Source organism: Falco naumanni, chromosome 1 (genome assembly GCF_017639655.2).
Source record: "Falco naumanni isolate bFalNau1 chromosome 1, bFalNau1.pat, whole genome shotgun sequence".
Classification (NCBI taxonomy): Eukaryota; Metazoa; Chordata; class Aves; order Falconiformes; family Falconidae; genus Falco; species Falco naumanni.
The window spans coordinates 16,447,397-16,471,285 of NC_054054.1; the positions used below are offsets into that span (position 1 = coordinate 16,447,397).

Genomic DNA, 23,889 nt, shown 5'->3' on the forward strand with positions numbered 1-23,889 from the left:
ACCAAAGAGGAAGACTTTTTTTGTCTTTGTCCAGGCTGCTGAGTTGTAAGGTAGAGCTCTCCAGAGAGGGTGGGAGATTGCATCTTCCATGATGGAAGCTGAGCACCTCCATTTTGAAGAAGCTTCTGGAGTGCGGGTCTGCAGAGGCAAGGGAGGGGCCCCTGCAACACAAATGGAGACAGAGACTCCCAACAGAAAGGAAGACATGGAAAAATAGCCAAGCCAAGATGACAGTTGCCCTTCTTGCCACCAGACAGAAGAAGTGGATGTGCAGATTTTGATGCTGTTCAAGGCACTTTATTTGAAGTTTCTGAAAAAGAGAGAATTAAATTTCTGAAAGAAAGAGAATTGCCTTGAGAAGACATAGGAAGAAGAGGAAAGATTTCTTTTCAAATCCTTTTAATTTAAATCTGTCTCAACCAGGCACTCAGTTTCCTGCATATCTACAATTCAGCACAAACTGGAACAGTATGCAAAAAAAACCACCCTTGCTTTAAAGACACTTCCTATGCTTTTGGCCATCTTACTTTGTGGAAGGGGTATAGGCACTTTCGATGTTCTGACCAATGCAGGGTCCCACCAAATGGTGACATGGCAAAGAAAGGCCCAAGCAGACCTTACACAGCAAAGTGAACACGTCACATTTGCTGTTCTTCTCTGTCTCCTCCTGGCTGTGAAAGAATTGATAGGTGGGAACTTCTCATCCCATTTCTGGAAAGAAACATCTATCCTATACTTCCAATAAGTTAAGAACCAAACAGAAGTGCTACCTCCCCTTCTAGACCCTGTGAAACTTAAAACGTCATATGACAAGTACGTTCTTCCATCACATTTCCAAAGTGCACAGCAGTGCCCTTCCTTACTATTATCCACTTTCCTTGGAGATTTTTCCGTCCTTTTACAATGACCATCCCTACCCCATTAATAACCAAATACTACACAGTAACTTATCTACAGAACTTTGTTACGAAGCTCGTCTAAATTTCCCATTGCTTTCTCCTGCCTCTATGTACCCCAAATATCAGACTTATAAGGACAAGGTACATTGGCTTTTCTTTTAAAATTGTCCTTGTTTAAAAAAAAAAAAAAAAAAAAAAAAAAAAAGGAAAGAATAGAAAGAAAATGTTCTATAGAAAATTTTGTAAGACCAGATTTCTCTATATCACTGTAGTGCAAACCTGTCCAAAACTGACACAAATACTGCAAGGCTCATCTTCATCATGACTTTTAAAAATGGGAGAATTAAAACTAGGTCAGTAAACATACTATAGATCTTGAACAAGAAATCTGGGAGTTGGATTTTTGCTGACTCAATGTTATCATGGAATATTTCATGTGTGATCTGAAATATCAGAAATGCAAGTCGGAATAAAAATGACTAACAGTTATTGCCACATTTCTTATCTGTCTCTGGATCTTTACCCTTTGCTCAACCAGCCTCATCTCCTTTTTCCCCATAGCTCAGGTGGCAAAGCTTGCTTCTCATCTGAACCATGCATGCTCATCCCAACTATTAAAAAAAAAAAAAAAAAAAAAAGTTGCAGCTTTGCAACTAGTAGTTACCACCATCACAAACTGTTTTTAAATGGGATCAAAACCATATTTGCATATACCATTCTTCAGGGTTAAATGTTGTAATATTCTACTATTTTCAAATAAATTGTTTCATATTTTTCTTACACACAAGATCTGATCACTGTCTTCAGATACTGCAGCAGGGAAATTCCTCATCTTAGGACATTATTGATGCAAAATATTTACATCAAATTTTAAAAGAAATTGGAAAAAATCACAGCAGAAAACCCACAATAGTATTTATTAAAGACATGACCTCTGGCTAGGGAAGTCTCTGAGCTGCAGTTCTCTAAGACAAGACAGATTTTATAAAAGTATAGCCTATCTGGTTCCTTGTATGATTGCTCTTTTCTGGACATATTCTATGGCAGATGGGATACTGCATTCAATGGACTGACCAAGCAGAGTCTCTCTCGTGACTGCAAGAATACCATCTTCATTTCAAAGAATTTCTCAAGAACTGATGGAATACAAAGCAGTAAAACAAGGGAATGGGTGCACTCAGGTGACCAAACCACACAAGTCAGGCTAGCCAAAACAATCTTTAGCTTAGGGCTCATCAACTGCTACTCTGCTTCCTTACAGGTCCTCAGGTTGGAACCACACAGATCAAATGCTTTATCAATTGTTTTGAAATTAATTTTTCTCTTATTTGCCAGTCCTTGCAGTCATATGCCCATAAGTGTGTCACGACATGAGTGTAAGGACAAAAGCACAAGCATCGTCATCAATACCCTTTCATACAATGGAAATATACCTACCAATTCAATACACAGCATGTCAGCAGCTCAACACAGCACAGATCCATTCCCATGAAGTGATGGAATGGCTCCTGTCTAGTCAAGAGACAGATCTGTTTCTGGGCATGACAGAAGAATGGCAAGTTTTCTATAGCCTGCAGCACCACTTCAAAAGGCTACAAAGAATACCATGGCTAAAAAGTACCAATGTGTTAAGACAAGTCAAGTGCACCCGACAGGATGCGTGAAAGGCAGTCCATACCAGGGACGGATGGAACACAGTATACAGGAATTCTGACTGTTGGCATGATACCTGCAGATTCAAGTGGATGTGACTAATGGTTCCCTCCTTCACAAAAGAAACGTAACACTGAAGTCTGCCACAGACATCAGTAATGCTAGCTTCATGAGACACTAGTTTTGTTATTTAAGAATTTTGTAGAATCCAATAGTTGTATATCCTCAATACACACACCTGTGGAAGTGATGCTAGATTTTTTTTTCCAACATAGTAACAAAACTAAGCTTGATAAACAGACTGCTGCTATTTTAGTACACTAGTTTCTGTTTAAGTTCAACCTGATGAGTTACAACTCTTAAGCCGTCATACTGAGATAGCACAGATTCAAAACAGCATTAGCTTAAAAAAGTACAGCCAACTCTTATCCTAAAGAGTTGCCACAGCAAAACTCAAAGCTATATTAAAAATGTAAGTTGATGCTCAGTGTAAATTTCTTCCAGACATCACAAAAGGTGTCTTGAGACTGAAATAAGGCCAGCAGTGAAATTGCCACTAAACAACTGTATTCATTGACAACCCATATTTACATGACAGGACCCTTTACTTCACACCGATTTCCCACATAGGTGCACACCTTGGCAAATAGTTTGCATCTGAAGAAAAAAAGTAGGCTGTTCATCTAATCAATAATGCCATGTCATGCATGGAGCTTCTGCATAAATCCAGAGGAAAAGATGTCAAGCATGTCCCACTCCAATGGTTATCAGGCAATGAAGTAAAAAGATGCACTTTTCATCTCCACAGGACTGTCGCCAAACCCTTAATGTAATAAATGAAACATGCCTGCTATTTCACCATTGCAAAGTGGTACTGTAGATATCTTACAACATCTCTGTTTCCAGGAGGGGGTAACTAGCTCTAGATGAAGTGCAGATATGTTATTAAACAACGCACAGCTTGAAACCTGGGGCCAACACAGATGACCTTTAGAACATAAGCACTGTCTAAGACAAATATGCTTTCATCTTTGGGGAGTATTTTTTCAAGTAAAGATTTAAGAGAAAAACAGTTTAGAAATACGTTAAGCACAAACATGCCTTCAATCTCTTAATGCTTCATTTTAAAAACATAACCACAAGTAGTATCACATGTCAGAAGAAAGACTAAGTACTCTTTAAGCAGAATATTAGTGAATTTAGTGATATTTAGTTTCATTTTCATTTAAACAACCCAATAATTAAAGCACAGAAAGGATACGTGACATGATTGAGATCTAGAACTGGAAGTATGATTAAAGTGATTCAGAAAAAAAGTCTTGTATTTTTATTTACAAGTCTATAAAAACAGAGACCATTATTCCACTTTAGAATTTAGAATCCATTAAGTGTGGGGTGAAAATATGAAAACATAACAAAACCATAGAAGCACATAAAATGTAAGGAAAATGGTTTTAGAGATAAATTAAGTGAAACAGCAAAGAAAAAAGTAATTTCTCATCTTGCACTTAACAGGCTGTTATCATTTATCTTCAGTAAGGTGGGGTTTTTTAGAGTTATATCTTGACTGTGATGTTAAGCAGCTTTAACACATACAAGGACGTTTGCTTCATGGAAAAGAGCAGCATTGCTATGATAAAATTCCTTCCCCAACAAACTATGGTTTGCAGATTCTGGCAAGTTCTGAGCTGTTCTGCACAGCCTGCTTTTCCATCAAAGTTAGTGGCAAACTATCAAAACACCCTACAACTGCAAAGCACTTTTCAGGATGGAACCTTCTGTGCCTGAAAAGCCTGTATCACACATTGGAATCCTCAAACACAGTGGGCTCGTTATGTTTTAGTGTTCTGGGTTGGAGTTTTTTGTTGTTTTGGTTTGGTTTGGTTTTAAAAACATTCCATTTCTTACCTCAAATTCAGCATGGCGGTTAATATCTTCTGCTCTCTGTCTGCTCAAGATAAATTCTGCTTCATTAGCCACTCTTACCAAGTGGTCCTTCATGGTTTGACTCAGCAACCTGAAGACAGAGAATATTTAAGAATTGCCTCGAGAGAATGAAATCCTAAAATAAAAATCTGTAAATACAGTATATGTGCAAATATTTTGAGCTCTATTCCATAACTGACTTTATTGTGTTAAGAAAATGGTATAAATAAGGTTGAAGAGTGATTTTCAGGCAAGTAGTAAAATTGTAGTTCAATAGTAAACCAAACTAAGTATTAAACAAAACAAACACTCTAGACAGTCATTTGTTTTATCTGAAACGTAGACACATAAGAAAATCTTTCACATACACACAATACAATATAAAGAAAAGTAAGCAGTTTATATATATAAACACCCACAGTGAAAGCCCTAATGTAACTGATGTAATGTCTAAATAAAAAAAAATTGTGAATTGCACTGCAAGATAGTTTTTTCTCCAAATGTAAAAGTGGAATTTTATGGTAAGTATACATTTAAGTAATATTTTCAGGATTATAAAACATCCTCAGTCTCAAAAATGAAATGCTAAGATATACATTGTTCCAGGTTATGTACAGAATAAAGCTGTAATTCAATCTGAGATTTCCGAGGCCTTCGTAAACCCTAAGTTTATGAATGGCAGCAGAGCCGACAGATTGAATTACAACCCAATTATTCTGTGAGTTCACATATTGTTACTAAAAACATTTCCTTTTTAATTAGTTACACTGGGATTCATAAAATTAAAACTGGCTATACAGCAGCAACACTGTTTTAGAAGGTGCAGTTTCCACAGGATCACTCAAAGACACCAGATAAATCCACTACAGGCTCTACCGATTAGTTTTTCAAAATATCTGTTATTAAAGCTTTTTTTTTTTAAAAAAAAAAAAAAAAAAGGTTTTCAGTTGCTAATGTAGAAAAGAGTAGCAGAATATAAACCCGCTTGCTTGCCTTTCACATATAAGCTAAAATACATTTCAACAAGTTCTGAGTCTACTGAGAGCCTTTCTTTAAAAACACAGGATCTATTATGCAGGATGCCTTCCAATGTATACAATGTCCATTTTATCCTCTAGAACTTAATTTATCTGCACTAAGGCTCCACCTGTCTCTATCTGTATGTTTCATAGTATGGCATCAATGCTCTGCTATGCCTTTTCCTACCCTATTCACACAATTGCAGTAGGCTTGCGACTTCCAACGAGAAGAAATCCAGAGGCAGAACACCACCTGAAGCTCTTTGTTCCTTGCCTGTGTCACTGCCAGGCTAGGAACACTGCAGCACAAGAGCTAAATGAAGCCATGTGATCACAAACCAGTTAAGTCAGCGGATTACTGTCTCGCCATGGATGAAGCCTTGAAAAAAGAAATATGCAAAATTCATTGTTTGAAGCACGACTTCACCTTCTGTTTGAGGAGGCCTGTACGGAAGACACTGTTTTAGAACCACATTATAATTTTTTCTATTTTTTTTTTTTTTTTCAATTTTGGTCACTTTTAGAATGGAAGTAGCTGTTGATCAATAAACGTACAATTTGGCCGATTTATTTGCATGCATTAGTGGCAAACTTTTACTTTCAAAAACTTGCAGAACCAATACTGCTGCAATAATGTAACTTCAATTTCATAACTTTTCATGGTGTCCTGATTTAACCCCAGCCAGCAACAGAGTACCACACAGCTGCTCGTTCATTGCCTGCCCCCACAGAGGGATGGGAAGGAGATCAGAGAAAGGTAAAACTCACCAGCTGAGATAAAAAAATAATTAAAATATATTTAATTTAAAAATTATTTTAATAATATTGTAATGTGGAGGAAAGGGGAAAAAAACCCAGTGATTGCTATCACCCACTGACCAATGCCCAGCCAGCCCCCAAAGAAGAGAATCCAAGGCCTCAGCCAGCTCCCCCCAGTTTATATGCTCAGCATGATGTCCCATGGTATGGAATACCCCTTTGGCCAGTTCAGGTCAGCTGCCCTGGCTGTGTCCCCTCCCAATTTCTTGTGCCCCTCCAGCCTTTTGCTGGCAGGGCCTGAGAAACTGAAAAGTCCTTGACTTAGTATAAACACTACCTAGCAACAACTAAAACATCAGTGTGTTATCAACATCCTTCTCATACTATATCCAAAACACAGCACTGCACCAGCTACTAAGAAAAAGATTAACTCTATCCTAGATGAAACCAGGAACACATGGCTCAAAAAAATTGGGAAAATAAACTAGTTCAGAAGACATTCCTCATACACTGAAAAAAGAAACACCAAACCTCTGTCTCTACTAATTTACAATAATGTTCAGCTAAAAATAAATCACTACTAATAAACCAGCAACAAAAAAAACTTCACATAACCAATTTCATACTCTGGGCAGATTCCAAGCATTTGATTACCCTCTTTCTCCAAGATCCCCAGAAGCACATTCAGATCTGTCACATAAGCATTTAAATAAACATATTTTTTTATTAAACTAAGAACTTTCTAAAAAAAAAAATGCAGGGTTCATAAACAGTCATGTATTACGATATTATATATTACAATTTACATTTCACACTGTTGGACAGTATCCAACTGTTTTCATTGAGTTTGTGAATACCGATACCTTCTGCTGACCTGGTCAGACTTTGAAAAACACTGGTTATCCTCTAAAAGGTCCACTTTTAATCTAACATTAGTGATCCTCTAAAAAATTCCAACTTCTTTTATCTGTTCAAGAATACATCCTATATAATAATTGATTTTAATGTTTTACAACATGGATTTTCTTCTTTATCTCTTAAATGTAACAAGTAAGCAGCCTGATACATAACTGACTATACACTGGCACTCACTATGCATTTGCAGAGATGATGGACTTGTTCCAAACAAAGCAAAGAACCACATTCCCTCACACAGGAACAACATTCTCAAAACAGACTAGAAGTGTACCTAATAAAAACAAATAGCTTTTGAGTATCAGAAAGAGCTTGGTTTCCTATGGATCAGTTGTCACTTTTGTCAGCCCCGCGTCTCCTTACTAATCCCACACGCCTTCCTCATTTTCTGTATGATAATCCATACAGGAGTAGGCCACCTAGATAAAACTTACACATCACTCTGCAAATAAACCCTAGTCAAATTTGTCATTTTGGCAACCAAAAATTCTGATGGTTAATAACTAAGGAATTGCCCAAGCTTAGCATAAGCACCTACTGGTAACTTCAAGCTGTTGTCAGAAAAAGGTAAAAGCTTCCTGTTCTTAGGTATCAATTATTATACAATCCCTTTCTTGCAAATTGCCAAATTCAGTAACAAAAGGTCTTCAGGAGATGAGGATAAAAAATATTTACTAACGCAAATCAAGCCTGTATGAAATAATTTACTAGTTTATACCATGACAGCTGTGTTCATTATTTACATTCAAGAACTTAAAATTTTAATATTTTTTTGCAGTCACCTTTTCCAAACACTGCATATGCTTAGACTGACTTCTAACTATATCATTATTTAGGTCACTTTGGATATTCTTTATGAGAACAGTATCCACATACATAGCATGCCACTCAGATTCCTGCTTTGAATTTCCTTCTTGAAGTGTGCAACTTAGCAAACTAAATATATATCTATACATAAATATAATGATGGCATGATATAATAGAGGAGCCTATAGCCATATTTAGAAATCAAAGGCAAATACAAGCTCTCAGCACCTCTGTAAATGAACACACCTCTGCTTACATGTCTAAAACTAAGTTTTAATCATCTGCTTCTAAACACTAATTTTGGGAACCTTGGCAGCTGCTACTTTTCCATTTGAGGCAAACATTGAACAGAAATTTGTTAAGTGTGGCTCACTGCTTGCAATAGAAACAACTGTTTCCAGCTGAGTAGACCACTGCTGAGGCAAGGACAACAATCTGACTCTTGCAAAAGTATTAGTTCAACTCCAAACTACATACAACATACTTTGTACATATGAGAGTGATTACAACCTTTACAAACTAGATCGAATAACAGAGACAAATGCTTTCTTCTAAGGAAAAAAAAAAAAAAAGATGTTTAGAAAAATCTGATTTTCCTTACTAAGACAGTAAGTACATTTAGCGGATTTAAATGATCTGGTACCTGCTCTGGTCTCCTACACAGAAATGATCACGCATGTTTTCACCAAAATAATTTCATTTCCTGTATCAAGGCTGTAGATTCTGTTTGAGCTACAGCGCATCTTTCAGAAAGATGCCCCAACATTTTTTGGGTTTTAAGATTTGAAGATATTTTATACCGCATTTCCCTATAAAGAAGTTCTATAAGGTACTTACTGCCAGTTTTAAAAAAAAACAACCACCAAACAAAACAAAACACACAGAAAAAAACCTCTGCAACTATTTCTTGTCTGCTTTTATCCAGATTTTTATTCCAGCAACTAGATCACATCAGTTCTTTTTGTTAAATGACAAGTCTATCCAAAACATCTCTTTATAAATACTTTTTCACAGCAAATGGCCAGTTTTTCATTTCTTTGACTAAATAAACAGATTAATTAAATTTCTTGTCTTTTTTCAAACCATGCACATCCAAGCTGAAAGAAAAACTGAAGTCTCATTTCCTACTTGCCTATGCTTCATAATCTCTGTATGCAGACCCACAATGGGACCATCTTAGCCTTACACTACTCTCACATATCTGATTTCTTTCAGTGTTATTAAACACCAAAATGCTGTTGAATGTGGCAATTTACACTCCTCCTTCCCTGACAGATACCCTTCTGGTTTGGCTTTATTTATGACAAGTTATTGAATTAAGACTTTCTCTGATCTTTAACACGAGAAGACTGTGGATGCAGTGTGGATGGACATGTTCCATACAAGTTAGACGTAACACCTATGGGGGTAAAGACTGGATACCAGGCTTGCTCTTCCGTTTTCAGTACGCATCAGATTCAAGGTCTCAAACTTCTCTTCCTTTATCTAACCACTCTGTTTCTGGACTGAAATATTTTAAATGCGATTAACTTTGAAAAGACAAACAGCCTAGTGAAAACAAGCAAGAAGACAGATCCCATGCTGGAAGTCAAATACATACTTGTGCACTTGTCAGGAATGAAGTGCTAAACCACTGAAAGAAGGAGTTCATGTCAAATACATGAGATATTCTGATTTTTATTGTTGTGCTGGAAGAGAAAACTATAAGACACAAAGCAAGAAATCTTACTCTGATTTCTGGTTTCTGAATGGTTAGATGATTAAGTAAAAAGACAAGTTTCTCCCTACAACAAGGAAAAGGAGAAGGCAGAAGAGGGAAAAAACGGAACAGAAAAATATGCACAAGCAAAGAAAATGAGAGATGGATAAATTCTGAGTTAGTATTACTGATGTCCAATAATTATCAATTTCAGTCAAAATACAGAAGAGTTTACATTACATTACATTACAGAAGGTGACATTTACAACAGCTGTTTAGGCATAAATCTCCCAGAATACTACAGGGAGAGATTATGTATGTTCCAGACACTACCACAACAGAGAACTCCAAGATAGCCAAGAAAGGTAAGCTTTCCTACTTGCACTCCTCAAACCCAACATATGAGATTCTCTTACTTCAAAAGGCAGTATGTTCTACATGGATACACACTGTCTTTTATGGGATCTGACTGCTCCATGTGCTACGTGTTGGAATTACTACTGCAAGGAAATTTTACAATTGCTTCATGGAACACAGATACGCTATTCAATCATCAAAAAATACAGACAAGTCCATAAGGTCCTTGAGACTGAAGTCTGAATGCATTTACCCCCTTAAAATAGGGTAGGAAAAAAAAACAAATTAAAAAAAAAAAAAACCCACACCACACAAAATTGCACAGACTCACCAAAATGCTGACTTGGACACGCAATAGCATAAAACTTAACAGCACTCCTAAAGGACAGCTAGGAAGGGGCACATCAATGCAATCTTTTCTATCTAGCATAGCCATTTAGGACACACACATCAGAGCCTAGTGAAAACTGATATGAGGTTGTGTTCACATTCTGAGAGAGACTGCATGGCAGTACAACAGATCATTTCTGAAAATTTTCAATCAGATAGCAATACATGTATACACATAGAGTGCAGTAGAAATATACCTTCTTGTTACTCTTGCATTTATTTTTTTAAAGCAGTTGTTACTAAAAACTTTCTACATAAAAAGAACATTTAAGAATTCCCAGGTACTCGGAAGTGTTTTATGATTTTGCTTTTTTATAGACTCAGCAAATCAATGACATATTCTCACAAGCAAAACCTAACTTTGTCACACATATATCGTCCAAAGTTACTAGCATCTCCAATAATAAAAGCTTAATTTTTAATCATTAAGACACATTTCTCCCCAAAAGGCTTCTGCTTACTCATTAAGTTACAGCAAAGATCATATGTTTCCACTTACACAAAAGATGTAATTTAAATCCATGCACAAACGATCAAACAAAACTCAGTGAAATAATAAACTGTTTTAAAAATGGTTGTGCATGTCACACTATACCTTAGCGCACACACATGCAGAAAGAAAATCATGTAGTGTCAAGAACCTCATCTCAAAGTCACTTGTCAGTCTCTGAAACACATCCAGGCTACAACTTCTAATTTTCAGCACATATAAAATGTTGTTTAAAGTCTAGCCTAATGATCTTCTATAGGTCAAATTCACACATTAAAAAAGCTGCTTCTGCTATGAAACCAAAAGAACAGAAAAACTCAGAAAACAAATCACCAAAATCCTCTTATATAAAACCTATAACTTAAACAGAATGGGTTGCTAAAAATAAAAAAGCAAGGAAATGTGGAAAACACTTTCCTTTCCTCTTACAAATCCAAGCCGAGGTGCAGGTTCTATGTTATCAGAATCTTAGGGCAAAGAGGCTGCAATAAGGGGAGCAGACTGATATCGATGCTACTTTGGATGTGACTATATTTATCATTTTTTTCCTGAGCCTTTTTTGGTCAATTATGCACAAAGCATAAGTGTGTCAGTTATCATCCATTTTTTTATTAATAGCTGTATTTTTCTAACTATTTTCCATCACAGTAGTTGCTCCTATGGCAACACATTCTCTAACATTCATTCCTTGAGAATGACCGACCGCACTATTGCAAGTGAAAGACAATTGAATGGAGCAGCCTACATCTGTCCCCTATTTTCCATTAGGAAAGTGTGGAAGTAATTGGCCAACTAGTTTGCCAACTATTTCAATATTAAAAAATATTTGCATCTATGACCAGTCAAAAGTAATACATACAATTTAAGAAAAGGAAAAGTAGGTGACATATGTTGACATTTTTTTAGTACAGCTCTGTCTACAAAAAAAAGACAGATGATTACAGCATTTCAGACTTTATACTACTGGTTGTTATGTATTGGGAAAATAATATCCATTATATACATTTATTTCTGGAGAAGTTTGGGGCTTTTTTGGTTGGTTGATGGAAATTTTACTTGCTAAGGATATTAGATTTGCATGATATCTCCCTCTTTCACCCATTGTTTTTTAATTCACTAAATTCCAACAAACTTTTTTTAATAAAAGGCTAAAGTTCCTCAAAATCATTACATTTTATATCCAACAGAGGACAAAACCCCTTGTAAGCTTCCTAAAAAAAAAAAAAAAATACTTAAAATCCAATGTAGGAAAATCCTCTGACATGGCAGAATAATTTTGATTAGATTTCATTCCTCATTAGGCAATAGAGAAGGTAGCAATAAGAAAAAGTTACAGAAAACCAAACTTCATTAGTTCTGCTTCTCCTGGATACACTTGTGAATCCTTCAGTTTTGGTTTGTTTGTTTTGGTAAAGGATTTGAAAGGGAAAAGGCAAAAGGAGACTAAATTATATATGCATTCTGCTAGTTTAATGAGGTTATCTTTCGACCAAACATTTTGTGACTTTTTTAAAGCAACTGCTGTCTGAATATTCATTTAGAGATGTATAAAAATATATGTATAGAACACAGCACTTAATTCTTTGGATGACCAATAAAACTATGCTTGAGAAAATTAAAATTAAGTATCTTCAAGAGTCTCTTCAACTGAAAATCAGAAAGAATAATTGCTGCAGCATGCTTAGGAGACTGATCCCTCAACCCCTGCCAGGCCAAACCCATTATCACCCCAAAGGGGATAATAACTGTCATGCCTAGTCTCAAGCTCGAGTACGTTTGTTAGTGCACTGACTGATACAGAAAACAAGGTCTAGCATAAGAGATGTTTCACACTAAAGTGTGTTAATGAATCAAAGCGACAGGAGAGAGTTTTAACCTTCACAGAGCAAAGGAGTTGTTTGCTAACTAGTCAAGTAGAGGAAATAAGCGTCTAACAAAAGAGACATTTGTATATGCAAGGAGGTAAAACAAAGCTCTTCTTTTTTTCAGTTCAGAAATTATAGACTGACCATCTCCTGCATAAGCAGGAAACATAACTAGTTTCGTAGTGGAAAAAAAGGAATCTGTCTGGACACGTTGGAAGTCTCCTAAGGATAGGGCCAGCCATGGCAGTGAACCAAATAACACCTAAAGAATGGTTTCAGTGAACAAATTCCCTCATCAGTAAGCGTTCGGGTTGAGGTTCCAAAACAGACTCTCCCTAAAATGAGGGCCCAAAGGTGAAAGGCAAGCGCAAAGACTGAAATCTAGACCGACAGAAGTTCAGCAGGCTAAGGAAAACATTTTGCAATCTATACTTTTTCTGCACAGATGGCTCAGTACATAGAGAAGCAGTGGGTACAGGCACAAGGTTTCAAAAAGCGTAAGAGTGTTCCCAGATAGTACAAAAATAATGAACAATACTTACTCATTTTTATTAAAAACAGATTAATGTTCAATGTAGCAATGTACTGGAACTAACATTTCTTTTCATGCCCAGAAAGAGATTATTTTCTAATACCTGCTCCTTTAGCTTTTCACTTACATTCTATACTTTCCTGTTCTTCTACATAGGCTTTTTTCTGGTTGGGGTTATTTTTGTTTGTTTTACTGTGCTTGTAACCTGGCCTTCAAAAGACTTCAGTTGTGTATTTCAGTTTTAGGTAGGTTTATGGTTCTGTATTTTCACACACTAATCCCCTGTTTGGAGATTTTTTTCTTTTTCAGTTCAAAAATCAAAATTTCACTGGGTACAAACAGGCTGGAAAGCCTGAGAGCAACTATATGTCTAACACATTAGTTATTTGTGAACATGAAGAAATTCAGACCAACACATTCTGAATGCAGCACACACACTGTAGATATTATGAGTCCCAGAGGCAAACTTTCTGCACGTATTTCTGTCCAGGGAATCCTAGCCAAAACATGGCAAGCCTAAACATAAAACTTTCAACTGCTGTGAGAGAGAGAAGTACATTCATACCTTTCACATAAAAGCAAAAAATACATTTCAAAGCAAATATGAGAAGAGATTTAGATCTCTTCTTCTAGACCTCTTCCAGAAAAATAATTTTATTTGTCTTATTTGCCTGATAAACAAAAGCAGTAGAACACACTTCAGACTCTCTAGTTTCTCTAGTATCTAAAGATACTCTAGTCTCGTTAGTTCAAGAAAACAGTAATAAACATTGGTAATAAAACCCTAGTTTAGAAAGGTTATAGGATGACCAAGACTTTCTTCACCAAGGCCTCAAACAATAGCAATTCTGTGATTCCACAAATTCTTGGCAGTTCTTCCAGTCCTTAATTTTATTTATTCTAACACTCCACATGTCATGGTACCCCACTGACATCCTTCCTTACTTGCTGAAATCAGTTCCGTCCTCTGTACAACTACCTTGTCTTCTTTTCTTTAGTGCTTACAGAAACAGTTTTAAAATCCAACTTTTATTATACAATTATGCAGTTAAAGTCTAAATTAGTATATCATTCAGCTATTTGATTTTTAAATTTTAATTAAAATATTTCATCTTTTGGAGTTTTGAAGATTATAACAGTATAACAAAAATACACAAAACAATAACAAATACAATAAAATGTAAGGCCTAAAATGTTTTAGTGTGTTAGTATATGTGCAAGAAAGGAATGTGCACCGTGTATAAAGAGAAGAAAAGAGCAGTTCTGGAACATAGGTCATGTCATATGAGGGATAATAGTTTCATTTTAGAGAATGCTGAAAAGCCACAAAGCATGATAAAGACCAATTCAGCAATAACTGTAAAGGCTCCTATAAAGAGCAATGGAGAAAAATTGAGACAAATAAAAGGAGCTATGTTTAAGAAATTAATCCCCTTCTCCTCTTCCCCATAATGAAAGCTGTGTTCCCGCATTTTAAAAGAACAACTCTGCTACAAGTCAGAAATGAAATGAAGTAACAAGTACTTAGATATTTTCTGCTAACCAAAACCACACTTTTCAGTCTTCAAGGGATCATTTGTCCCTGAGACAACCACTCTGCTAAGGCTAGACTATAAGTTATTGATGTTGTTTATGGAGGTGGGAGAGTGATTCCATCTGTCTGTGATGGGCACTGCAGGTTTTTAAAAGAAAATAGTCAATTCCAAACAGTTTACTGATAGAATGCTCTCTGAAAGCTTGACCTGGACAAGCTGAATAAACTACCAGGCAACTGCTACTTACAACTTTGTCTCATCAACTGATTTGTTCATGATAATCATCTTACACAGATGAACCTTACATCATGGTTTACATGTGTGTGGGATCCCTATGTTATCTATGCTAATAAAACATTAATCAAGGGCCAAATTTATAGCAGGCACTTTGTAAGTAAGGTCAAGACAGGTCAGCCTCACATAATAGGAAACAACTACAGGCTAGATCTTAACACTGTAACTGAACACCCTTGTTACTTTACCTTGGCCCTTGGGATCAAGACTAGTAGCAAAACGTTTTTTCTGCCTCAGAATGGTGTTTCTCTCACTATAAACTGAAATGCAACCATTAAAATGGCCATTATTTTTATGTATCTTGAGAACATCCACACATTTTAAAAGAAATGTCTCAATCTTTTCCCTTATTCTTACGATAATAAAAATATATTTATATAGCATTTTAATTTATGTGATTTTTTTTTAATTCAGTAGCTGTCCTAATCCTGTAAAATTTATTTTCTGTTGGGATTCTTACTAGCTCAAGTTACTAACAGAATTTAGATTTAGATAAATGGTATTTCTTATAATACTCCTTAGCTAACTCGTTAAGATATCTTAAAAAAAACTCAAACCTTTAGGAAAAAGTACATATTGCTCTTAGTCTGCCTCAACAATCAATTCCTAATGAAGAAAATATTGATGGTTCTGAATAGTCAGTAGAAGTCAAAGAGCATGGCCCCATCACCTGCTCTGTCATTTTCTATAAGTTCCAGTAATATACATATATAGTTACAGATAGAATATTAAACTAATTGGTAATATTAAGTAGTAGTTGCTGTTAAAGGGACTCCCTTCCTTTCTATTTTATGATGTAGATAGGAAATATATGAGCAAAATGGAATCTAATTTTTGAGACAGAGGCTTATCTTACAATTCCTAGCTATAATGTCTTCCAAATATCAATTTGCTTCCTCAATAGATTAGTTGAATACAAATTATTGCTTCAACCTTAACCAGTGCACAAGGACAGGAAAAAAGAAAATCCATGACACACCAATAAGTGAAATATTTAACGAAACTAAACGGTATTCAGATTCTGCAAAATTCAGCATTAAAACTGAAGTATTAAAGACTGTGAAATCATGCTTGTAAAACTCCAAGGAAATGACACAAAAAGGCAGAAGGAAAAATTCTTTGAAAAAATTTTCAAGCCACACAACTTCTTAAAGGCTAAGGCAGAGATGATATCAAATATTACGACTTACCTTCCTTCATTGACAAGCTCAATAAAGGCAAGGCCAGCATTCTTTTGTATAGAGTTCTGCCACTCCTAGGAAAAACAAAAGAACACTAGTTGTACAAAAACAGAACTAAGAAAAAACATTTTCAGCTACAAAGTCATGCATTTTCTTTTCAATTTTAACAATGTACACCACCATTAGCAAACATATACGGCTTTAGTGGTGTGCTAATCAGGAAGGAAACATTGACAGCATGAAGAAACAGAACAGTATAATTTACTCTGTCATCTTCTGTGGGAGAAGGAACTACAAAAACATTCCACAAATTATTGCATGTTTTTCGTTTGCTATGTTATGTAATAATTCTGAACTTACTCTGGTTTCACTGATGCTCTTCACCTTATTGAACCTTGGTCACGCTAGAAAAATTGTTTCACATTAATGGAAGGCTTATTCTTTAGATACAGATTTCTCTTATAGCTTGAAGTCTATTTAACATATATGCTGATAATCTCACCTCAGCATCACATAGCCATCTCTACTCAAAAAAAAAAATCTGCTAATGATCCAAATATTGCATCATTAACACCCAGTATGTTTCCAAAAAATGTTAACACATTTTTAACACACTGAAATGACAGCAACAGCAGACACATGCACTGCACATCTCTTACATCCAACTGAACTCTGAATTACAGCAGAATTCTACATCTCTAATGTAGGTAGGCAGGTTTTCCCTGGCCCCCAGAAGAGAAACAGTGGAAAGCAACCAACCTAGATGACCTATCCCTGGGGCTTGCTTCCCCCATTTGAAAGCTGAAGAGAAGAGAAAACTGGTTAACAAAAACACAAAGAAGATGTTTTTTAATCCTCCTAGGCTCAATAAGAACAAGTTGACAGCCAAAAATTAGGGTAGTAAATGTGTGAACCTTATATTTTGGGGAAAATGTAGAGGCATTTGGATAGAACAGGCCAAATGCAACTTTTAGTTTAACATCTACTGCTCTTCTAAACTAATACAAGAGACAGACTGCAGCAGACAGATACTTAAGTTTCATATGCTTTCCCATGTCAGCTTCGGTCTTTGCTGTATGAAATAATAATCCTAGTATCATTCATAGCAGTACTTCTACCACTGTGGTTCTTTTCAAAAAATCTCATGAGCTCCAAAACACGCCAAAATTGCAAAACCACAAATATCTCAAACAAATTTCAGATACCTCAATGTAGGCATTTTTAATACCCAGTTTCAACAAGGTACGTTTTTTTGCTGCTCAGTGTTGCAGAACTACCTCTCAGTCAGTGACATGAAGGTTTGATCAGATATACGCAAAAAACACTTGAATAATGTTCCTTTACAATTTACATCCTGCCTCACCCCGCCCCCTCAAAAAGAAAAAAAGATTTCCAAATTTCAAATGCAGGGGAGAGATAACTGATCTCTCAAGGCTTGACATGTTCCAGGCCCAACATATTGTTTTATCATTTTTAAGTTGCAACAATGTATTACAATTTTCAAGTAGTCATTATTAAGAGTAGAATAATTGGAATTTGTCATGTATTATTAATCGTGAATTATAAATGTATTTCATGAGGTTTTATATAACTAGTTTACATGCATTAATAAGCAAGCAATATTCTAAGTGTCAGCTCAGTTCCATTTACATGTTATCATATATAGGGGCGTTTGGGTTTTGTGGGTTTCTTTATGGCTACATCAAGTAGCATTATTGGTTCTTATTGCTACATATCTCTTACTAACATTTCTCCCACCATCCTTCCCCCAGTTCTCCTCTATTGCCTTCTTATGGCCACCATTACATGGCTTAAAGTTAGTCTGCAAGCTGTCTGAAATAGCTTTAAAAAGCATTTCTTATGAAAATAAAAAAAGCCTTTAACTGCTAATATTCTAAATAAAATAGCACATACAACTAATCTTCATAAGTTTTTTAAATGTAATATCATAAGTTTTTTAAATGTAATACCAAGCTTTAAATATTTAGCTTCACATAATAACTGAAACTATTCTGTTAGCTTAAATGTGTGAAAACTCAAGAAATGCAAAATAATTTTTTCCATTTATGATACTGTCCATCTGTTGCTCTGCTCTTTAAGAGAGTTCACTACAATACTTGAAAATTTAATTGGTGAAGATGGAGGTTGCCAAAAGTGAAAAGAAAGTGCATTTATCCTGATACTTTTCAGCATTTTTCTCTACATCAGACATCATCAAAGAAGGCGTTAGTCTAAACAATTTCATAAATCACAGCTGAACACACCCTAAAGCTAATTTTAATAGTTGAAAGAAAAGACTAATGGTCATCATCTTTCATGATCCATTCAATATTTCCCCACAGTATACATTCTCTCTCAAACAATTACACTCAGTATGCATATTGCATTATTATATCAACATCTTAAGTTATCCATCTCCCAAAGGTATTAGGGAAAAAAACACGTTAAAAGCCTCAAACTCAACCACTAATGCAACTAAATAACTAGAAAACACATTTCAGCACTTTCCTAAGGAAGGACTGTAAGGGAAGGTCAACAAAGTCAATAATTTCATACCTGTTCTAAGTTGTACTTAATTGACCATCATTTCCTACGCTATAAATGTTTAGTAACTGAGAGGCATTATCTACTTTTAATGCTTCTGGTCACTGTACACTCAATAGTGAAGCAAGAAAAAAAAAACCTAGAAGCACTAAACACTATCACAAACAGCTCCAATGAAAAACAACCACTACAAGGAGATAAATAAGAAATCACATTTTATTCAAATATTGTATCTGATGTGGAAATTTCCTAGGTTGTTACTGTTGCACCTACCTCCTTAATGGAATCTGTAAACACTTCCGTAAGTACTCTAGATAAAATGCAGGTACTATATCCCTTCCTGAAATGGTGCTTCAAACCTCATCTGAATTGTAATTCTGTATGGAATAACGTATTGCATTTCCTGTAGCTACAGCACAACTCTGCCATAAGCAAAATTATATCCCAGTCCTCTACAGCACCAATTTTAGATCATCAACAAGTTTCATTAACACATTCTAACAGAGTGCACAAGGATCATTAAAAGAGAACATTGAACACTACCAGTCTTCCTACTTTGTCTAGGAAATACAATCTGGCCAAAAACTACAACATACATTAGACCATAAGATTAGCCTAGTAAAACAATCTTTAGTAATTCTATGTCCTATTTTATTTCATTTCAGTTACATACACATGTGTAGTTCTCTCAGTCCTCAAATGCATTGAAAAGTTTTCATACTACTTGGTCCTCCTATTTCCTTTCTTAAAGGTAAGGTATTTCTCTAATCATATGGCATCATCAGAAAAATGGAGAGGTTCTTTAAGAATTCTGCAATGAACTTGATTTTTCCAGTGTCAACTTTATTATCAGTCATTTTCTTCCATTTGTTGTTGGCTCCCTACTCATTCTGAATATCCTCATTCAGATCTAATACTTGAGGAGCTTCTTATTTACCCAAACAGGCCTGCCCAAAAGCATTTCTATAAGTAGAAGCTAGTAGGAGCCAACTTCAAGAAATGCAGGTGGTTCTTTACACAGTGCGTCACAGATCAGTGGAATCAAAAGATGCTGTGGTGACTAAAATTTCAATAGGATTAAGAGGAGACTGCACAAGTACACAGAAGGAAAATACGTTGATATTAACTAAATACACAGAAATTACATCCAATTCAGAATATACCCCAAGCTGAAAATAGCTGGAGAGTAGAAGAGTATTATACACACTTGTACTATTTTATTCTTGAGCATCTCTCTGGCCTACAGTTGGAGATATGACAACATGCACAGTGGAGACTTTATCTAACCCAAATTCCTAAACTCTAATCACTCAAACAAATGCCAGGAAAATTGTCTGTAATTCGAAGTGCTTGCCTGTAGGCAACAAATGGACATATCCCTCCTCACCTGTACACTTCCAGGAAAGAAACATAACCATATTTCAAACAATCACCCCAAAATACATAAAATACATATTCTTCAAGCTATATAAAAACATTTGCAAGACCAATCCATCAACTGTCTCATGGGCTAACAATTAAACATGGATCTTTACCATATTTTAAACATTTCCAATAGATTAAAACTGCTGGTTTCAACTGTAGCAAACTGTACTGCTACTTTCATTCACATATACATACACATGTATACTGCTTAATAATGCATTTTTCTCAGAAACTTAAAAATATCCTTCTAACAGGGCTAACATATTTCACAATTAAGAATTATATCTAATGGTTGAAATACACACTTATAAGCAAGCAAAAAAAGAGCAAATTCTTTGCTAATCCATCCTTCCCATAAAGCTGATGGAGTTTAATAATTTATTTTGGTTATGAAACAAAGGAGAAGGATGACTTTGGTACGGACAACTATGAATGAAGCACTAAGGAGCAGGGTGGGAAAATGTGTTAACATATGACTAGGAGACATATTATATCCTAGAGTAAAGGTCAAATCTGTATGAAAAACTTGTTCATAGAGAGATATACTAATCTTTAAGTGCCTAAAGTAAACTATCAAGAACTTTTCAGCAGTGTTTGCACTTGGTGTCAGCACTCTCTCAGCACCACATCCACTAAAGGCTTGAATGAACTCAGCAATAAAGAACATATAGTGAAAAGTAGATTGTATCTCAGCTGGGGTCTTCATAATGAAAAAAAAGTTAGACTGTATGTTAAGCAGAATATCTGCAAACATAAATTACTTTTAAGGAATTGATGCATACTTAAATTATTTTAATCTACAAAGCTCCATTGAAAAGAATTAAAACCAACATGACATTATGGGAATTCATGTCTAGAAACCCTATGTAGCAATTTAATATCAAAATCAGCACACAATAAGTGTACAAAACAAATTTTGCAAGGATGTAGCACATTTTAAGCAATGTTATTCGGTATATAGAGTGAGTCATACCTGGACACTCAAATAACATTTAACACATAAATCAATAATGGAAGAACTATCAGAAATTGATTGAGAAAAAAATAATTTCAGTAATTATATTTATGGTCCTTTCTCTACAGAAGAACAGCATTGTTGCTGAATCTTGACACACACAGCAAGCCTGCAAAAATAGTTACTACTATCCTGAAAATTCAGAACATCTTGTCAAGGGAAAAACATATCAAACAGGCTTGGATTTATTGAAATTTAAACAATGGATACTATTCCACACTGAACAATGGCTTGTCTGTGAAAGCTTTAATATGGCATCCATGTAACAAGTCAAGCTATTTCGCTAATCAATACAGAGGTTTTGATTTCAATAAGGGTGATAAAAGTTACTCTAACCCTGGCCAGCTACAAGCTCTCAACAGATGATCATCATTAGGCCTGTATCGGGGTTCCACACACTCAGGCTGTACAAATGTGTCCTATTAGTACATGGTCAGTCTGTTTGGCAACTCCAGTCTTAAGACAAATGGCAGCTGCTGCCCTTCAAGGTCTGAAGTCAAGTCCTCAGGGAATCTAAAAGCCCAACTGGAAAAATCAAGGCCTGTTCATTAGAGACTGCTCGAGGGGAAACTTGTAAGGCTGCCATTAGAACTATATAAAAGAGCTAATTATTTTTATAAGACTTTCAAACTATCAAACACACTCAGTTACAATAAAAAGTATTTACTGCTGGTATTCCATTAAAAAGACATTGCTTTTTGTCAAAAACTCAGCTAGTGACAGTATACAACTAAAGTCTTTGTATTAAAAATTTTAATGAGTCTTTTAGGAGAAAGTTGTGTAAAAATTAACTGGATGAGTTGGCTTCTCAAGTGGAGGTATAACACCAAGCACACTGCTGAAGGAAAATATTTGAAATACACTCATATCAAACTAACAAACTAAACATGGGCTATGATTGTGCATGTGTGACTACCTACTTCTGGAAAAGACAAGAAATTCAAGAAATAAACATGTTCAGTGTTGCAAAGCTGACTGAAAAGGACACATAACACTCTTGTTTCAAACCTATGCTGTTAACGAACAACTGCAAGTGCTGCAGTACACTAGTGTATTGATAAATCAGTCAAAAAGGCACATGCCCCACTTGGTATCAAATACCAAGACTGAGCAGTAAAAAAAAGAAAAAAAAAATAGAAAGAAAGAAAACCAAGCATGTTTCAGTACTTTTCCTCTGATAAAACACAAAGATTATAGTAACAATAGCTGCTTTCATAAAATATACCCTGGGGAAGAGCTGCAACACTATTTTTTTATTCACAACTACAAAATTGTTTACTATTTTAACTATGAAACCGAATCAAAGTGTCTTATACTGAAATATTTTTCCAGCTGCACAGCATGACAATGCTGTATTGAATTCTAATGTTATAACAGGTCACTGCTATAGAGTATTTATTAGACAGTATTTATTACAAATCTTTTAGAAGTGCTATATGAAATTCATTAGTGTTCCTTGATCAATTCTTAGATCAACATGCACATTAGCTTCCGACAGCCTAATTCAAAAAAGCAATTACAACCCCAGTCTTTATGTAAAAGGACGACAGAAAGAAGTTATGTTAGACCAGTTTAAAAGAATCAAAATGTAAAGAAAACAGATTAGGAATGATTTATATCAATGCCTAGTGCTGAAGTTAATTACAACTAACCCAATAAAATAGTGCCTTTATTATTGTACAGCAAGTAATAACCTTAGACACAGAAAACAGAACTCTTAGCTGACTTTTGCATGCTCAATTCCACAGCACACTACATTAAGAATTAAAGTAGTAGTAAATAAGCCATACAGAAACAGCAGTATTTTTAACTAAAAGCAGAAGACTCCCCTGCTGTTTAACCATTTGGGATATTCCACGTAAACAGAGCTTCCTATAAACTGATATTATGTTGTTAATGACAAATGCCTAAACTACCTTCTAATGAGAGTTTAATTTCAAATACTTAAAAGTTTGAGTTCAAGTCACAGTGAGTTTTTGTAGATTCTGAAAATTAATGAGAGAGAGAGCTGGAGTAGTTCACATACTTAAGTACTTTGTACAGTAAAATACCAAATTAAAAACTGTCAGCTTGCCAGACAATGCCTTCTATGCTATGAGATTACTCTCCAATTGATAACTGTTGTCTTCTCTACAAACTATGCAAATCTATCCTAAAAGACTCATAAAATATTACAGCACAATCTTTAACAAAAAACCAGAAAATCTCAACACAGGTTGCAATTGTCATGATTTGTGGTGACACCAAATACTCTTAAAACAGGATTTTAGAAATAAAACTTAAATCACTGCAGTCAGGAAGTTCATATAAAATTATGAAAATATCACTGTCTGCACACATAAAATGCTATCAGTAATAAACTTCATTTTTGTATCTAGCTTCAAAAAGGTTTGAACATGTATATGAAAAAACATTACATGCCTTTAATAGTGACCTAACTCATGACTTGATGAATAACATTTTACCCCTAGAACCAATGTCACATTAAGATGAAACAGGTAAGTCTATGCTAAAGTCCAGTTCCTCTATGGACCCAGTACAGCAACTAACTGTAGAATGGGGAAAAACTGAATGACTGGATCAC

General features: G+C 35.3%; 1 protein-coding gene across 4 annotated transcripts in view; it reads right to left on the minus strand.

Moving 5' to 3' along the window:
* Positions 1–23,889, minus strand: part of LRBA (LPS responsive beige-like anchor protein) — a 412,366-nt gene that overhangs the window by 264,974 nt on the left and 123,503 nt on the right. For all 4 annotated transcript variants that reach the window (XM_040582452.1, XM_040582440.1, XM_040582445.1 and 1 more), the window contains 2 exons: positions 16,331–16,395; positions 4,461–4,569 (listed from right to left, as the gene is read on the minus strand). In XM_040582452.1, the coding sequence (XP_040438386.1) occupies positions 4,461–4,569; positions 16,331–16,395 (174 nt within the window). The remainder of the gene's footprint in view (positions 1–4,460; positions 4,570–16,330; positions 16,396–23,889) is intronic.